Source organism: Chionomys nivalis, chromosome X (genome assembly GCF_950005125.1).
Source record: "Chionomys nivalis chromosome X, mChiNiv1.1, whole genome shotgun sequence".
Taxonomy (NCBI): Eukaryota; Metazoa; Chordata; class Mammalia; order Rodentia; family Cricetidae; genus Chionomys; species Chionomys nivalis.
Genome location: NC_080112.1, coordinates 6,174,836 through 6,190,886, shown reverse-complemented (window position 1 = coordinate 6,190,886; position 16,051 = coordinate 6,174,836). Strand labels below are relative to the sequence as shown.

The 16,051-nt window shown below is 35.9% G+C and overlaps 1 protein-coding gene across 2 annotated transcripts in view; it reads left to right on the top strand.

Annotated features, from left to right (window-relative positions):
• The window catches only part of Aff2 (ALF transcription elongation factor 2), a 563,721-nt gene that overhangs the window by 159,755 nt on the left and 387,915 nt on the right, over positions 1–16,051 (top strand). The window contains exon 2 of one of the 2 annotated variants that reach the window (XM_057759263.1): positions 8,849–8,969. In XM_057759263.1, the coding sequence (XP_057615246.1) occupies positions 8,849–8,969 (121 nt within the window). Of the gene's footprint in view, positions 1–8,848; positions 8,982–16,051 lie in introns of both variants that reach the window. The other variant, XM_057759262.1, reaches the window with a different exon arrangement.

Below are 16,051 nucleotides of genomic sequence, written 5' to 3'. Positions count from 1 at the left end.
CTATTTAGGGCAAAGTGTTTCATTGTCTCTCACTCTCTGCATATTGTCTGGCTGTGGGTCTCTATATTTATTCCCTACTGCAGGAAGAAACTTTTCTGATGATGGTTGAACAAGGTATATCATAATGTCATTAGGTATCTTTTTATTTCTACATCACTTTAGCAGAGCAGTAAGTAGTATTTCGTTTTCCTCTAGGTTCCTGGCCTATCTCGTCTCAGGTTCTTGTCCACCCAAGCAGTATTGGGGATGGGTACAATCTCATGGAGTGGGCCTTAAATCTAACCATATAGTTTTTTTTTTCCACAAGTTTTATGCCAGTACTGTACTAAGACATTTTGCAGGAAAGACACCAAACCAGGGTTTGGTGCTGTGTTGGTGTTTATTTTTATCCTTTAGTAGTTATCAAACTACCTTCCTGTACCATAAACACTAGTCTATAAAGATGGGAGCTCTACATAGGCACCTGCTCAAACTCTCTGTGTTCAGTGAGTAGTGCATGTGTATTTTCTCTTAAGCAATAGGGCCTTATTATCATTTTGTGGGAAGCAACCAAAAGCCTTGACAATAACCTAGTTTGTTTGGGGATTCCCAAGGTGCATCACAGGCTCTTTTCAAATAGAATATCCTAAAATTTTCTTGTAACCTCTGATTTCTCATTGCTTACATACATACAAAAACTTCTTTGTGTTTATTCCTGGGCTGTGGGAAGGGAAATAAAATATTCTGACATTGAAAAGTTAAAAAGTCTAATGGGGAGCATATAGAATGGCGACTAAGCCATTAAAAATGTGTCAGTTGAGCCTTCTTAAAAAATTATGATAGGATATAAGGCCATCAGTTCACATGTAGTGAAAAGTATCCAACTCCAGAAAGGACTGAGTACTTCTCAATGCAGCACTGATATTCCTTGAAAGGTTATGCTTAGTGGAGGAAGCTATAGAGAAAAGACCACATATATCATTCCATGAAGGTAAAATATCCAGAACAGACAAATTTATTCAGTGAAAAAGTACCAAGCTATGGATGTATTGTATGGGCTAGAGAATTGTAGGACATGGTGATCTCTGAAAGATATAGAGTTTCTTTGGTGGTTGGTCAAACTTTTCCCTAAAGCATACCAGGATGGTTGTAAAACCCAGTGACTATATTAAATGTCACTGCACTGTACACTTTAGATAGATAAAATTGCACAAGATATGAATTGTGTTTCAATAAATGCTGTATAATAAAATGGAAAGAAGAAACAGATGAGATGGGGTTGAAAGAAAAGAAAGCTAGCAGGTGACATGGAAGTGAGGTCAGACAGGTGTCTCTGGTGAAGTCTGTTTGTTCTCCCTCGAGAGTGCTTTACAGGGTTTTTGGGTAAAGTATATATTTGCTCACATGTTCCTGAAGGAGTCCTATAAATGAATACTAAGATTCTCCCACCATATTGCTGTAAATATTGCCTTACAAAGTAAAGATTAAAGGGAACCAAAGGATATTCACTGGCCCATTTCTCTAAGAAAATGAAAGATATTAGGACATGGGTACTTAGTGCTACTCTGCTAGATCACAGTCAGTCCCGTATTATATAGCAATATTTTAACTTACTGTATTTTAAATATTTTAAAATATTAGTGTTTTTAATGTTTCCTCAAGTATCTATGCAAAATAGTCAAATTAAGTAAGCAGCGGTTATTAAGGTTCATGAAATATTCAAGCTAACCAGACTTAAATTAAAATTCAACTCATCCCAGCCTCATCCCACAGATGTAGCCCATTTTCATAATCACTTTTGGTTCTATACCTTTTGTATTAAAACACTGTTTTTTATACTCAAATCCAAATTAAATTTCTAAAGTATTTCCCTACTGACAGTTTCTAATACAATGCAGTCCCAAGGAAAGTTGACCAATGGGTAACAATAAGACTCATGTTTATTCTTGAGTATTCTGGAAACAGGAGGGTCAAACCTTGAATGGTGGTGAGATCTAGTTCAGAAATGTCAAAATCTGACTTCCAAACTCTGAATTTTGCCTGGAATCTGCTGTGAAGCCCATTACCGTTTTTTTAGTTAAATTTCCTCATCTGTAAAATTAGGACAACACAACTAGATGATTGCTAAAATATCTTCCTGCTTTAGCCATCCTGTTCTAAAAGATAAGTCTGCATTGTTGACCCAGTGAGCTACCACTGTGAGCTAATGAATATGGCGGAATTGAACTTTCTAGATCTCATTGAGTCTACATGTGCCCTGGATTTTATTGCCCCACAAATGGACCTGGGGATTCCAATGTACAAAATTCAAATTAGGCACATTTGAGATCAGATTTAAGGACAAGGTTGGGAAAGTATATGAGAGAGAGAGAAGAAAATACTTCAACATAAGATGGTAGGAAGTCAAATTCAGACCTTTCTTGATGATACTCACTTCATGAAAGCTTATGGGAGACCCCCATTTTAGTTTTCCCCTGCATAAATAAATGGACTTAATCTACTACTGTATGCCTGAGTGGAACAGGAATGGTAAGGTGACATCAGATAAAAGAAACCTCTGTGTATGGGCACAGTTGACATAAGAATCCCCAAACATACGAGAGGTAGGCAGAGGCTTTTGGGTCTTTAACCAAGGAGTATATTTGTCTTTCAGTGGTCAGGGGTTTTATATTATCCTAATATGATAAATGCCATTATATCTAGGAGGAAACGTTGAAAAAACATTCTAATAATAAGAGTTGGGGACAATGAGTTGAAATTTGGGGCTGAACCTTTCAATGGGAAGATGGCTTTTTGTGTTGATAGCCCTGAATCACCCCTTCTTTGACTCCTTAATAAACTCAGATTGTCTATCAATATGTCAAACAACTCATTTCTGGCTTGAGCTTTCTATGTTGGTTCCCCAATTGCTCCCTCACAGAAAAAAAAAAAAAGTCCAAGCATAAAGATACGATACATCAAATCCTCAGGGGACAAACAGACTTTGTTGCAGTCTCTGCAGGGTTCACAGGTTCAAACGCAACCTGCCTGAGTCGTAAGAAATTTAATTGAGTAGATGAAGAGGTCCTCATAATTATAAACTGCAGTAGGTATAACAAGAGGCTAAATACATAGCTGTGGTTTTAATTAGCTGGTGCTTCAAATTAGTAATGTTGGTTTCAGTCAGAAATCAGTGACGTTATACACGGAAAACCTCATCACCATGTAGTTCATTCCTCATTAGACTTCACCATGTGAAGCTTTCAATAGAACACCATGCTGAGCTTGAAAGGAAAAAAAAAAGTTGGACCTATTTGGTTGCTGTCCAAGAACAGTAGAACTCTATGGAGAGTAAATTCTTTCTCACCAGTGATATAAGAATTAACTGTTCTTTGTTAGATGTGTTAAAAAATGCAGCAGGCAATTTTGCCTGCAACAGATAACACCCATGTGCACACTCAATCTGCTATTCAAATTTGCATCTGGAATTTGGTAGCTAATGAACTGATACAAAATGCAGCCAAGAGTCTCCTAACAAATCAAAGCTAGGGCTAAAACCCCTAAAGTGCCCTTACCACTGGCCGCTTGAAGGGCTGTCATGCAAGTTAAAGAACGTTTCCTTTTCTTTTCTCTTTCTTTTTTTTTTTTTTCCCTTTAGGGTTTTAATTATGTCTTTCCCTCAGAGGAGAAAGAAGGTACTTTGCAAAGCCAAGATACCAAAGCACTTCAGTTCTCTTCATGGGAGAATTAAATGTGATCTATGGACTTGTCATTTTGAGCTGTCAGGTGCAAAAAGTGAACAGATAGCTAGGCAACTGACATTTTACTCACAATTACTCAAAAATAGGAGACTTCAGTTCTTGCTTTTGTGTTGAAAACATCTGCTATGTAAAGCAAAGAAATGAATGTCCTCTATTGCAAAATCATCCTACTTCTGCAATGCCAAATAGAGCTTGAAATTGTTACTGATCCCCACCTCGGGCACCATTTTTATTACATTTTTGATAAACTGATGAGCTTGAATTACATATAGTCTATTTGTAGTAATAAGGTTACAGTACCATGCTGAACTGAAAGGACTGAAGCTGCTCCTACACCTGCTTAATTACAAATCAGCCTCCAACATGGACACTGGATATATGTTAACATGTAGTGTTTGTACATCAGCCTGAAAGGAAGACTGGAACTATAGAGGACATCTGAGACTAGATAGGTTAGCTTTCAGAGTCTGGACATGACAGCAATCTTGGCTATTCAAGACCCTATGTGGAGCCTTAGATTTTGTAGGAATCCTGAGGGTTTCTTTTCCTTCTTCACACAGTGATAATATATGCAGGAAATCCTCAGTACTTTAGCTAAATGCTAAATATATATTATGAAAGATGGAGGTATACCTGAATACTGTAGAAATGTTGTCACCACTTTAAAGTGGAAAAATTAAGGTTGTTTATGCCAATGATAGTCTTAGCAATCCAAGTGTTGAGTTTGACAGTCCCAAGATTCCTACGAAGGGTGGTTTTTAAGTGTAGTAGCATCACATATTCCCTGTTTATTAAACTGTGTAGTTGATTCTCTAGACCAGTGGTTATCAACCTTCCTAATGCTGAGACCCTTTAATAAAATTCTTCATGTTGTGGTGGTCCCAACCATAAAATTGTTTTCATTGCTACCACATAACAGTAATTTTGCTACTGTTATGAGTCATAATATCTGATATGCAGGATGGTATTAGAAAATCCCTGTGAAAGAATCATTTGACACCCACAAAGGGGATAGGAACAAACAGGTTGAGAAGCACTGCTCTAGACCCTCATTTTGTAGATGACAAATATGGTACTTATAAGTGAAATAGCTTACTAGGTACTGGAGTTTATGATATATTCAAAATCACCAACTTCACTATTATATTACCATACAACTTTCTTTAACCCCCTTTTTAATTATGGCAATTTGTATGACAATTATCTAATTAAGTTTTAATATGGTTTTATTAGTATACAGAAGGAAACACATACATTACATAGGATATAATATATGTAAATTACCTGCTAGCTATGCCATGCACATTTATATAATTATATAATTAAATTTCACTTTCAGATTTCAGATTCATCCCCTAATTTAAAAATATTTTATTTATTTATTTGTTTATTTATTTATTTTGAAATAGAATCTCATTATATATCTATTTATGGCTGGCCTAGAACTCAGTATACAGGTCAAACTTGTCTCAAATTCACATAGATCCTCTTTAACAGTGTTCTGTTGCTGTGAAGAGACACCAAGATCAAAGAAATACTTTTCATTTAGTTATTTATTCTATGTGACTTTTATATCATGTATCTTGATCCCATTCATTTCCCCATAACTTTGCATGTGCTCTCCACCCATTTGCACACTCCAAATAAATCAAAATTTAAGAAAAAAAAAGGTAAAAGGGAGAAAACTTTAAAAAGGGAATAAAGTTTAAATATTGATCATGGGAGCTGAAGTGTGATACAGTAGTCATGCGATAAATCCCCCTTTCCACTTATCTTTACTTGCAAGTGTTTATTGCAAAAAGTCACTGGTTGGTTTGAGGTCTCTGGTTTCTACTACTTTTTTTTTTTTTTTTTTTGGATTTTTCGAGACAGAGTTTCTCCATAGCTTTTGGTTCCTGTACTGGAACTAGCTCTTGTAGACCAGGCTGGCCTCGAACTCACAGAGATCCGCCTGCCTCTGCCTGCCAAGGACTGGGATTAAAGGCTAAATGCTAGGCCCTTCTTAAGGATCTTCCTGGATATCCTGTTGTTGCCCTATGTTGTGATTATCGTGCAGCTTTGGGTCCGCAAGTCAGGTCCCTTCATGTGCTCCAGAAGATCATAGATGGGGTGAATGATAGGGAAAATCATATTCTTAGTTCTGGGTGTTGCAGCTGATATGAGACAGGAAGAGCTCTCCTACTCTTATGACCACAGGGTAAGCTCTTCTACCTGCCCAAGGTGTTCCTAGGGCCTGCGAGAGGCTGGGAGAGAAGGGCAGCTCTTCCCTGCCCATGCCACCCACCAGATGGATAGGTAATGGGGATACCTCTCTAATGTTCACACATTTGGGGCTTACTCACTCACACCTGTGCTCACAGGGTTAACTTAATTTAGCCTCCCTGGTGAGTCACAGAGTCTACTTAACAGTCTTACAGCTGGTGGGGGTCAGGGATAGTTCTCGAACTCTTATGACCAAAGAGTCAGATCTCCCACCTGCCTCAGACATTGTTGGGTAGGTGGGAGGGTATCATTCCTCTGCCCATGCTGCCAGAAGTAAGATGAGAAATGGGGATATCTGTCCCATGTTTACAACTTTGAGGCTGGCTCACCCACACCTGAGCTAACAGAGACGGCTCTATTGTACTACCCTGGGAAAGTGCAGGACCTGTTCTCACAAGTCTTGCAGGTTGTGAGGAGCAGGGGCAGCTCTCCCACTCTTGCTACCTCAGGATTAACTCTCCCTCTCTAAAGAAACTCTTGTAAAAGAAAGCATTTAATTGGGACTTGCTTACAATGTTAATGGTTTAGTCCATTATCACCATGGTGGAGAACATGGCAGCACATAGGCAGATAAGATACTGGAAAAGTAGCTGAGAGTTGTACATCTGGTACCACAGCCAGTAGGAAGAGGAAGACACTGGGCCTGACATGAACTTTTGAAACCTCAAAGCTCACCCTCAGTGACACACTTGCTGCAAAAAGGACACACCTCCTAATCCTTCTCAAGTAGTGCCACTCCCTGATGACTAAGCATTCAAATAGGGGCCACTCTTATTCAAACCACCACAAACTCCACATGCCTCTCTGCCTTTTGAGTAATGTGATTAAGGCCTGTGTTACTATACCTGGTTCTTTTTTATTTAGAATTTCATATACAAATACAATGTTTTGGTCAAATTTATCCCATACTCCCCACCCTACAGATTCTTCCTTATCCCTCATCAAAATTTTCCTTCCCAATTTCATGTGCTCATTTTTTAAATTAAATCCATCAAGCATGCATGGCTGTAGGACAATCTATTAGAGCATGGGTAGCCTCTCAGAGGCCACATCTCTAAGAAAATTGACTTTTCCTTCCCACAGAGCCATTATTTGTAAGCAGTTTTTCGTGTGTGTGTGTGTGTGTGTGTGTGTGTGTGATATTTTGAGGGGATGTTATGAGCTTCTTTCCTGTCCATTCTGGGAATTTAGTTGGACTGATCTCTTATGGGTCATATATACATGCATTCAGTCATAGTTGCTATTTGTTAGTGTGTACAATAACTCTGTAATATTTATAAAATAATCTTCATGTGTCTACTATCTCTGGCTCTTAGAATCTTTCTACCCGCTCTTCTGAAATGAACCCTGAGCCTTGGGGGTGGGAAGTATGTGATAGAGATGTCTTACTTAGGCCTGCGAACTCTACAATATCATATTGCCTTCATTTTTATCAGTTGTGGATTATTCACCATATACTGCAAAAATAATTTTCTGTGATGAGGGTTGAGAACTATACTACTATAGAAATATGGAGATTAAAAGCGTAGGGGCAAAATAATAGAATTAGGTTCTCTTCTAGGGCTTCTGCCCTTTGCAGTTATAGATTTTTGTCCTATGAACTGAGATTTAAATTCAACCAGAAAGTGCTTCTTTTCTTCTGTAATATCCATGCCACTATTGTACCAGTGGACATATTTTGCTAAGCTAGTTGTCATTGCTCCTCTCAGGTTCCTACATATAAATCTTGTGGAAAAGACGCAAATGTAAACATAGAATTTATTTTATATTACATGTAAATCTTATGCTCTTAATGTGAAGGAAATTTTAGAGAGTATGTTTAGTATATTTGCATTTTAATTTTGACGTGCCACATTACTATTAAATAGGAATTTTTCTACTTGTAGCATCATGTAAGCACTTTAAACTTTCATAATTGGGGGAATTTTGAGTTTCAGATATTTGTGTTAGGGATTCTCAATTTTAGCATAAATCACATAGATTTGGAGTTCAATTTGAAATATTGCATGTCAGAGAAATAAATTTCTGAATAAAGAAACATTGCATTCTGTAAGCTCCAAGGTCCTAGACTAGATCTTAAATGATGTCTGGAAACTTTCAATATTTCAGAGGAAAAGTCTGAAATTCAATGAACCTCTCATAGGTAGTCTTTATAAAACAGCTTTGTATCAAGTTCATTCAATGCTTTTGCTTCATATCTCTTTCAATGATTGTTTATTGTTTCAGTTAGGACCCCTTTTTTCTAAACAGTTTTCCCAAAGGACTCCTGGTCAATTGTGAAACAACAACAACAACAACAAAATAATCAAAAAATCAAAACAAGAACAGCCAAATTAAAAGGAATGCAAGGATTTAAATAATTTAATATTTTCATGTGTCCACTTCTACATAAGATGGCTTAATGTTCTTAAACTCACTCATGATAATTAAAATAAGGTAAAGGCTTTGGAAAGACTTCGGTTTACATAAAGAGTCACACTTTAATCATTTGTTTCCTTTGTATTATGTGGCATGTGTGCATTCATGGCCCCAGGTGGTTGACAACATGATGTAACCTAATTCAGCAATCCTCTGTAAAGTAGACTGGATTTTCAGAGTGTGAAATTACATCTAATAATCAAAAAAGAACAAGGGAGAACAATTCTACATTCTTGCATGACCACAGGTACAACTTCTAATGAGCAAATTTCTGGGCTCTCTCTTAATTTTGATGTTAGTAAAGATAAACAAAAGGATTCTCTGTTCTTTATGCAGCATGGGTAGGATTGACTTACATTTTTTTTTCTTCCTAGGAATACCAAAAGAAATATAAATTACTTCATGGCTAATTAATTTTCCCTCTGTTTGTCTTTTCCTTTTCATGTCAGTCACTATGAACAGGACCGTAGTGCACTTAAAAAGAGGGAATGGGAACGAAGGAGTCAAGAAGTTCAGCAAGAAGACGATCTCTTTTCTTCAGGCTTTGATCTTTTTGGGGAGCCCTACAAGGTAGCTGAATATGTATGTAATTTATCTTTTTGGACAAATCTTTTGCTACAGTTTTGAACATGCTTATTAACACTAACTTAATTTTCAAGCACTGAAGCTAGTCTACAAGATAAATGTGTTTCTGCTTTGGAGACAATTGGAAGTTTCAAAGGATATCTCCCAAAATAAAACTTGCTTTCTCTGGCTTGTAAGACTATCTTCAAAGAGCTCCTCACAGTCCAACTCTCATTACGACAAAATATCCCTTCCATGCTTTCCAGTGTCTTTAGTCAGGCAAACCATGAAGACATGATTAGAATGTCAATGGGCAGGACTACTGAGCTTCAGAATCACTATCATCTACTGCAAGACTGATATTTTTTTTCCATTTTACTTTGGTAATAGCTACAGATAGCTTTAATAATTCTTTCAAAAAAATTCCTTGTCTTCATGGCAAATGAAAATAAGCCAATAATGTTTGTTTCCTTGCATCTAATAGTCATGGGTTAGGAGATGGTTCAACCAGAGGATGGAGGGAAGCAAGGTTGATTTTTCCAGTGGCATTCAGCCTCCTATGGATCTCTGTGAAGGATAAACACCTATAACTACAAGAATTGATTTTGTGATGACTCTCTCTGACCTTTTTTTGTTGGTGGAGATTAGGGATAACTGAAAAGAGATTAGAAGGGGAGAGTTTTATTGTATTATTGGTGGATGATTGGGTTTTATTAAAAATGTATTAGTGTATAATTTTTAATGAAACTAAACCAATAAAAGAGATAAAGGAATCAATATTCAAAAGGTAACTTAAGAAGGGCATCAGTTAAAAGACTTCTGGAAAACTAAAGTTCTCAATGAAAACAGAGTAGGTCCATATTCTACTTTGGTCAAGAGAGTTGGTGGTTTGCATTGGTGGCTAATAAGGCAAGATTTTAGCTTTTTGGTTCAGAAAAAGAAAAGAGTTCTTGATTTAGATACTTGGGTACCTTCCAAGTTTTGTAAGACTGACAGACAAAACTACCAGTTTTTAAATGATCAGCAATTCACATATTCATACACATACACACACACACACAAACACACACACCAAAAATGCTTTTACAATTTCAGTTGATCCAATTTATGTTCTATGTTTAAACATTTAGATATATGGTTAATTTAATTTACATATTGTGAAGATCCACTCTGTACTAATCACTGTCTTAGATTCCCTGTTTTCAGGGAATTTCTACTCTGGTGACAAGAGAGTGTCTTGAATGAGCAATAACATTGGTAATAGTAATAGTCAGAGAAACTTTAAGGAGCTATTGTATTTGCTAAAGGAAGCTCATGACAGGATGTATTGAAGAAAAGTGTGGAGGGACAAAATGAGACTTCTAGGAAATAGCAACAATTAAGGGGTAAAATGTGGTAAAAGCAGAGTCCTGAAAAGAATCAAAAGGATGTGATCACTAGAGGAAAGAATCATTTAATGAGAACCAAAGAAATAAAAGATTCTCTGGAGAACAGATTTGCTACTAGTGTTTCCCCAGGAAACCAGGGAATTTAAGGGCTATAAATTTATTGTTAAATTTTAAAGTTAAGGTATAATTCACAACCTTAGGAAATTTGTGGGCAACAAATTGCTACCATTTGGAGAATGGGCAGGAAATGGTTAAATACAGAAAGACAAATAATCAATGTGAATTTTATCTTGCATGGAGAAAGAAAAACAAACAATTATATATTGAGGCTTGTTTTGTTACTGTATATGAGTGTTTTCCTACAGGTATGTATATGCAACACATGCGTGCTGAAGCAAAAAGAGGGTGTTAGATTGTCTGAAATTGCAGTTATGTGTGGTTATGAGACATCACGCATGTGCTGGGAATTGAACCCAGATCGTCTGAAAGAACTGTAAGTTCTTTTAACCACTGAGCCATCTCTCTAGCCCCATAAAAGTTTACCTTTACATGAGAGAAACATTAATGTGTCTAGAGATTACCCTGGTGAGGTGGAACATGCACGGGTTAGTAATGAAGAGTATAGCAAAGTCCCAAAGGACATTAAATCAAATATAAATTAAAAACCATAAGTAATCACAAGACAGAGCAAGAAAAATGGAGTCAGAACTTGAGAATGGCAACAAATCTTCAGAATAAAATGAAGATGGGAGAGAGTACAGAAAGAAATCAGAGCCACCATTTTGGAAAAAAAAATCAATGATGGATTCCTGGCGGTAGTGACGCACACCTTTAATCCCAGCACTCGGGAGGCAGAGGCAGGCGGATCTCTGTGAGTTTGAGGCCAGCCTGGTCTACAAGAGCTAGTTCCAGGACAGGAACCAAAAGCTACGGAGAAACCCTGTCTCGAAAATCAAAAAAAAAAAAAAAAAAAAAAAATCAATGACGGGCATTTTAACATGAAAGAGGAACTGATCAACTGAGCTTTACATCTCTTGATGGGTTCAAAAAAAGGAACCCTTCTTGGGGGTGGGTATCTTTATTTCACAATATCCACCCAATTCTTAACATTGTTGTATTGTGAAGAACCATTGGTTTTATTATTTTAAGTCATAAAAAATTAGTAATCTTGTACCTTCATGGTGATTGCTGTTTAATGAGGTGTATTGTATGGGTTTGTGGCATTTTTTTGATGGAAGCAGTGTGTTTTTTAAGTCATTTAGAGAACTTTTCAACATTGTCAAAGGTATACAGTATCAACATCCTTGCTAGTATAAAGATACATCAGGTTGATAGAAAGAAACCTTTAATCAGGCTCAGGGTGGTGGCATAGTCACTTATTGCCCTGGTCCTTGATGAGCAGCTTTTTTTCTTAAGCCATAACTATTAAGAGAAGTAATTGTAGTATAGAAACAGGTTTATTATATGGTAATTTTATTTATTCTGGAATTGATAATCAGTTGTCATATGGTGACACTAGTAGATCAATGAGGAATATTTCTCGTTTTATCATCATACCACAACACTAGAAAAAATGATGCATGCTAGAAAAAATTCCATAGACCAAGACTAATGATGGATTTCCTGTTCTTGGAGTATCCAAATATGCAATGGCAGTCCTCAAGTTGGTTTCCAAATCATTGGTAAAATTATAGACACACAAAAACTTTTCCTTATTGTTACAATGGAAATGCTTATCAAATAGAAAATCAAACTTTGTGGTGGTAGGTCTGGACTGCCTTAAATCATGACCTCATAACTTATCCAATACTATCAATGTCTAGGTCATAAACTAGACAATACAAGAACCCTTCCCTTGCACATGCTGCTTTTTCTTGACAGAAAGCCTTTATCATGTTCCTTACTGACTTGTTTTTCTTCTTTGTTTTTACTGTACTACAGTCACAATGGAATAGAATATTGACTTCCTACAGATTTGGTTGTGGGTGGGAATTATCTTCCTGGGGATACTTTCGTAGTTTGCAACTTTGAAACTCAAATTTATTTTATAATGCTAAAAAGAACGTTTTGAAGGGGGTCTGAGAAATATGAAGCACTTTGGCATGTCTGTGTCAATACAGAAAAATTTGTGAGGAAAATGTAGGTCCTTACTATGGACTAAAGCTTTATGTGTATATGTATTTGATCCTAGAAACAAGTGGAGTACACATTGTCTTCATGTTTTTTGAGGAATTTTAGCTCTAAGTTGTTATGTGCTCCTTTGCAGTTTCATGCACTGTGGCGCTAGACTTGTATCCAGTTCAGTGGGACTTTCTTGTCTGTGGCAGGAGAAGTTCTCTCTCTTCTTACAAGTCAAATGAGATGATAAGCTTTTCTAAGTGACTATGCAAAATAAACTCATTTCTTGTTTCCACAGTTTCCTCTGGTTTTGTTTATTGTTTAAATTTATATCATAATTGTTTATTGTTATTATTATTATCATTATCATTATTATTATTATTATCATTGGCTCTTTGAAACAAGGTTTTTCCTTATAGCCACTGGCTATCCTGGAACTCACTCTGTAGAACAGGCCAGCCTCTAACTCAGAGATCCACCTGCCTCTGCCTCTAATGTGCTGTTATTAAGGGCATACACCATCACTACTCAGCTATTATTTTTATTTTAATGAAAAATTTCAAACAATAATTTGATTATTTTTCTTTACCCCAACTAATTCTATAGCTTCCCTACCGTTCTATCCATTGAACTTTATTCTCTTCCCTTCGCTTTCAAAAATAAAAACAAACAATAAGGTAAGAAACACAAAAAACCCACAAAAACAAAAATTAAAAGAAACAAGGTGAAAGATCAATTAGATGAAAATGCCAAAACAAAGTAAAAACGATACAAAAAGTCCAGAAAAGGTATTTTTATACCTTCGAGACCATTTTGTTCCTGGACTTAGGGTCTGACATAAATTGTGGTTTATATACTCAGTGAGATAACATTTCAGAAAACTGATTTTGTCTTTGTCAACAGATGTCAATAGCAGATAGCAAATGATTAGGATAGGTTATGTTTGCAATGTAGTTTGGCTAGGCCTGGGGCCCTGTGTCTACTTCTTCCTCTCAGTGCTGAGACCACATCTGTCTTGAGCTTGTATAGGTCTTGTGCATACTGCCGCAGTCTCTGTGAGTTCATATGTACATCAGTCCTCTTGAATCTGGAAGACAGTTTCTTTGAGTCATCCATTTTCCCCGGCACTTACAATCTTTCTGCCTCTTCTTCCACAGAGAGCCCTGAGCCTCGAAGGAGGAGAGAGGATTTATGAAGACATTCCATTTAGAACTGAGTACTTCAAAGTCTCTCATTCTCTGCCCATTTTTCAGTTGTGGATCTATTAATTAATTACCATCTCTTCTAGTAAAAATTTTCTCTAATGAATGTTGAGTGAGGCAATAATCTATGGGTATAATAAAAGTGTGTCATTAACCATCATTTTGCTGCTATGTTCCTTTAGCAGAATGATAGTATGAGGTTTTCCCTGGTCTCATGATTTATCTAGTCTCAAGTTCTTATCTGTCATGGATTCCATCTCATCCAGTGAGTCTTACATCCCCTTCCCATAACATTTATGCCATTATTCATCCTTTTTGAAACAGATCATATTATGTTACTACAGTTGCTTTTATTAATACTATTTTACAGATTTCAATGGCTCAATAAAAGTGAGGACACTGGGGTACAGAAAGGTTTGAGTAGTTTGTGAAAGAATATTTGTTTTAAAGAAGGTAAAGATGGCAGTGGCTTATTTGAAAGATTGTTGTAAGGATAAAATAAATCAGCTTGAAACACCTTGCCTTAAAATCTGGAAAGTACTATAAAGTTCAAGTTCTTGTCAAATAAAGAAAGGAATGGCAACTTATGGCCCAGAGAGATTAACTGTAAAAATATCAGAATCAGGAAAAAAGGAAATTACTAAATCACATACTTTAGCTATACCACAATAAAGTAGAAGAAAGGAGAACTTCAAAACTTGAATTATTTTGCTTATTTTATTAAAAGGAAATAGTATGGTACAGTAGCCTCTTAGCACATTAGTCTGGCAATGAAATTATACTACTGATTTGTGGATAGCATTAGAAGCAAACTAAAGGAGCTTTGAATTTCCTAAAGTAATGAGAAACAAAAAGCTTAAATGAAGGAGTGCTGTTAGTCATGAGCCACAAACCAGACATGTAATTTATGCTTGAAAATACTTGGAAAATGCATTTCCTTGATGATAAAAAAAAATGTAATTACTTAGAAAATAATGGATATAGAGGTTACCTTTAAGGAATCAACCAATTATGTAGAATGGGAATTAAAGTATTGGCCACATTGAAAGAAGCCTATAATTGATTGAAACAGCTAAACTTCATCTTTGGAATGTTTAGAATGTTCGATCAAGTTTGCCGAGAATGCCTTCCTCCTTAATAGGATTACTAAAACTCTGAAGGGAAAAGAAGGAACTTTTAGTGTGCATCAGAAATTGCTATGGTGTATAATAAGAGTATATAATGTAGGTGGATAAATGTGTATCAGGCTCCACTAGGTTTTCTGTGTCGTACCGACTTTTTGAGAAATTACAAGATTAGTTGACTCCATTCCTAAGGTTATCACTGGTCTACCACTATGCCCTATGTGTAGAGGAAAGCTAGAGACTGATGATATCAGTGTAGTCCCTAACTTGAAATGTAGACTCACTTTCACTGAATTAGACATAAATGTAATGCTTATAGTGTTTAGTCTTCATAAAAGAAAAATGTATATGAGGAATGCCTAAGTATCTTCTAGAAAATCTGTTTTGGAAAATGTTTTCTTAATAGCTTTAAATTTCTTATAGGTGAACCAATGAGAGAAATTTCTTTTCACGTTTTAACACTATGCATAATGTTTCTTCACTTAATGATCTAAGGTGATATTCTGCTTTTCATAAGATAATGATAATTCTATAACCTGTAAACTCATCATTTTTGAATTAACTATCATGAACTTCAAAAACTTTAACTTACTGTTCAATCAGGAGTAACAAAGTCAACTTGCCATTTGTCTTTCCATTTATGTATCAATTACTTTGAGATATTACATATTCTTTCATTTGATAGAAGCATAGTATGGAATATAATTATTTTCTATTGAATTCTGCAACAATTTATTTGAGAATTTAGTGTATACTAGCCCAGTTGTTCTCAACCTATGTATTGTGTGTGACCCCTTTAAGGGTTGAACAACCCCTTTCACAGGGGTTGCCTAAGACCACTCTATATATCAGATATTTACATTATTACGCATAACAGTAGCAAAATTACATTTATGAAACAGCAATAAAAATAGTAAGGTGTTAATTTCTTGTCTTATTCAGGGGACTTTTACCTTTCTATTAATTTTAGTATCATATTGGTTGGTTTTGGTCAGTTTAAAAATTCTTTGTTTAAACCATGTTTTAAAAAATTTGAGTCTTAAAAACTGTTAGCATGACTCAGAAACTAAGGTCGTTGAAATGGGTAAATATTAATGAATAGCCATTAAGAACTAGGAATACTTCCTCCTACTGTGAAAAAATTTATTTCTTCTAAATATCATCAAAATAACAACAGGTATATTACTAACTTGCTTGTAAGCAAATGAGATATAAGGGATTTGGATCCTTATAATGTGGACCCAGAGAGAGGGCAA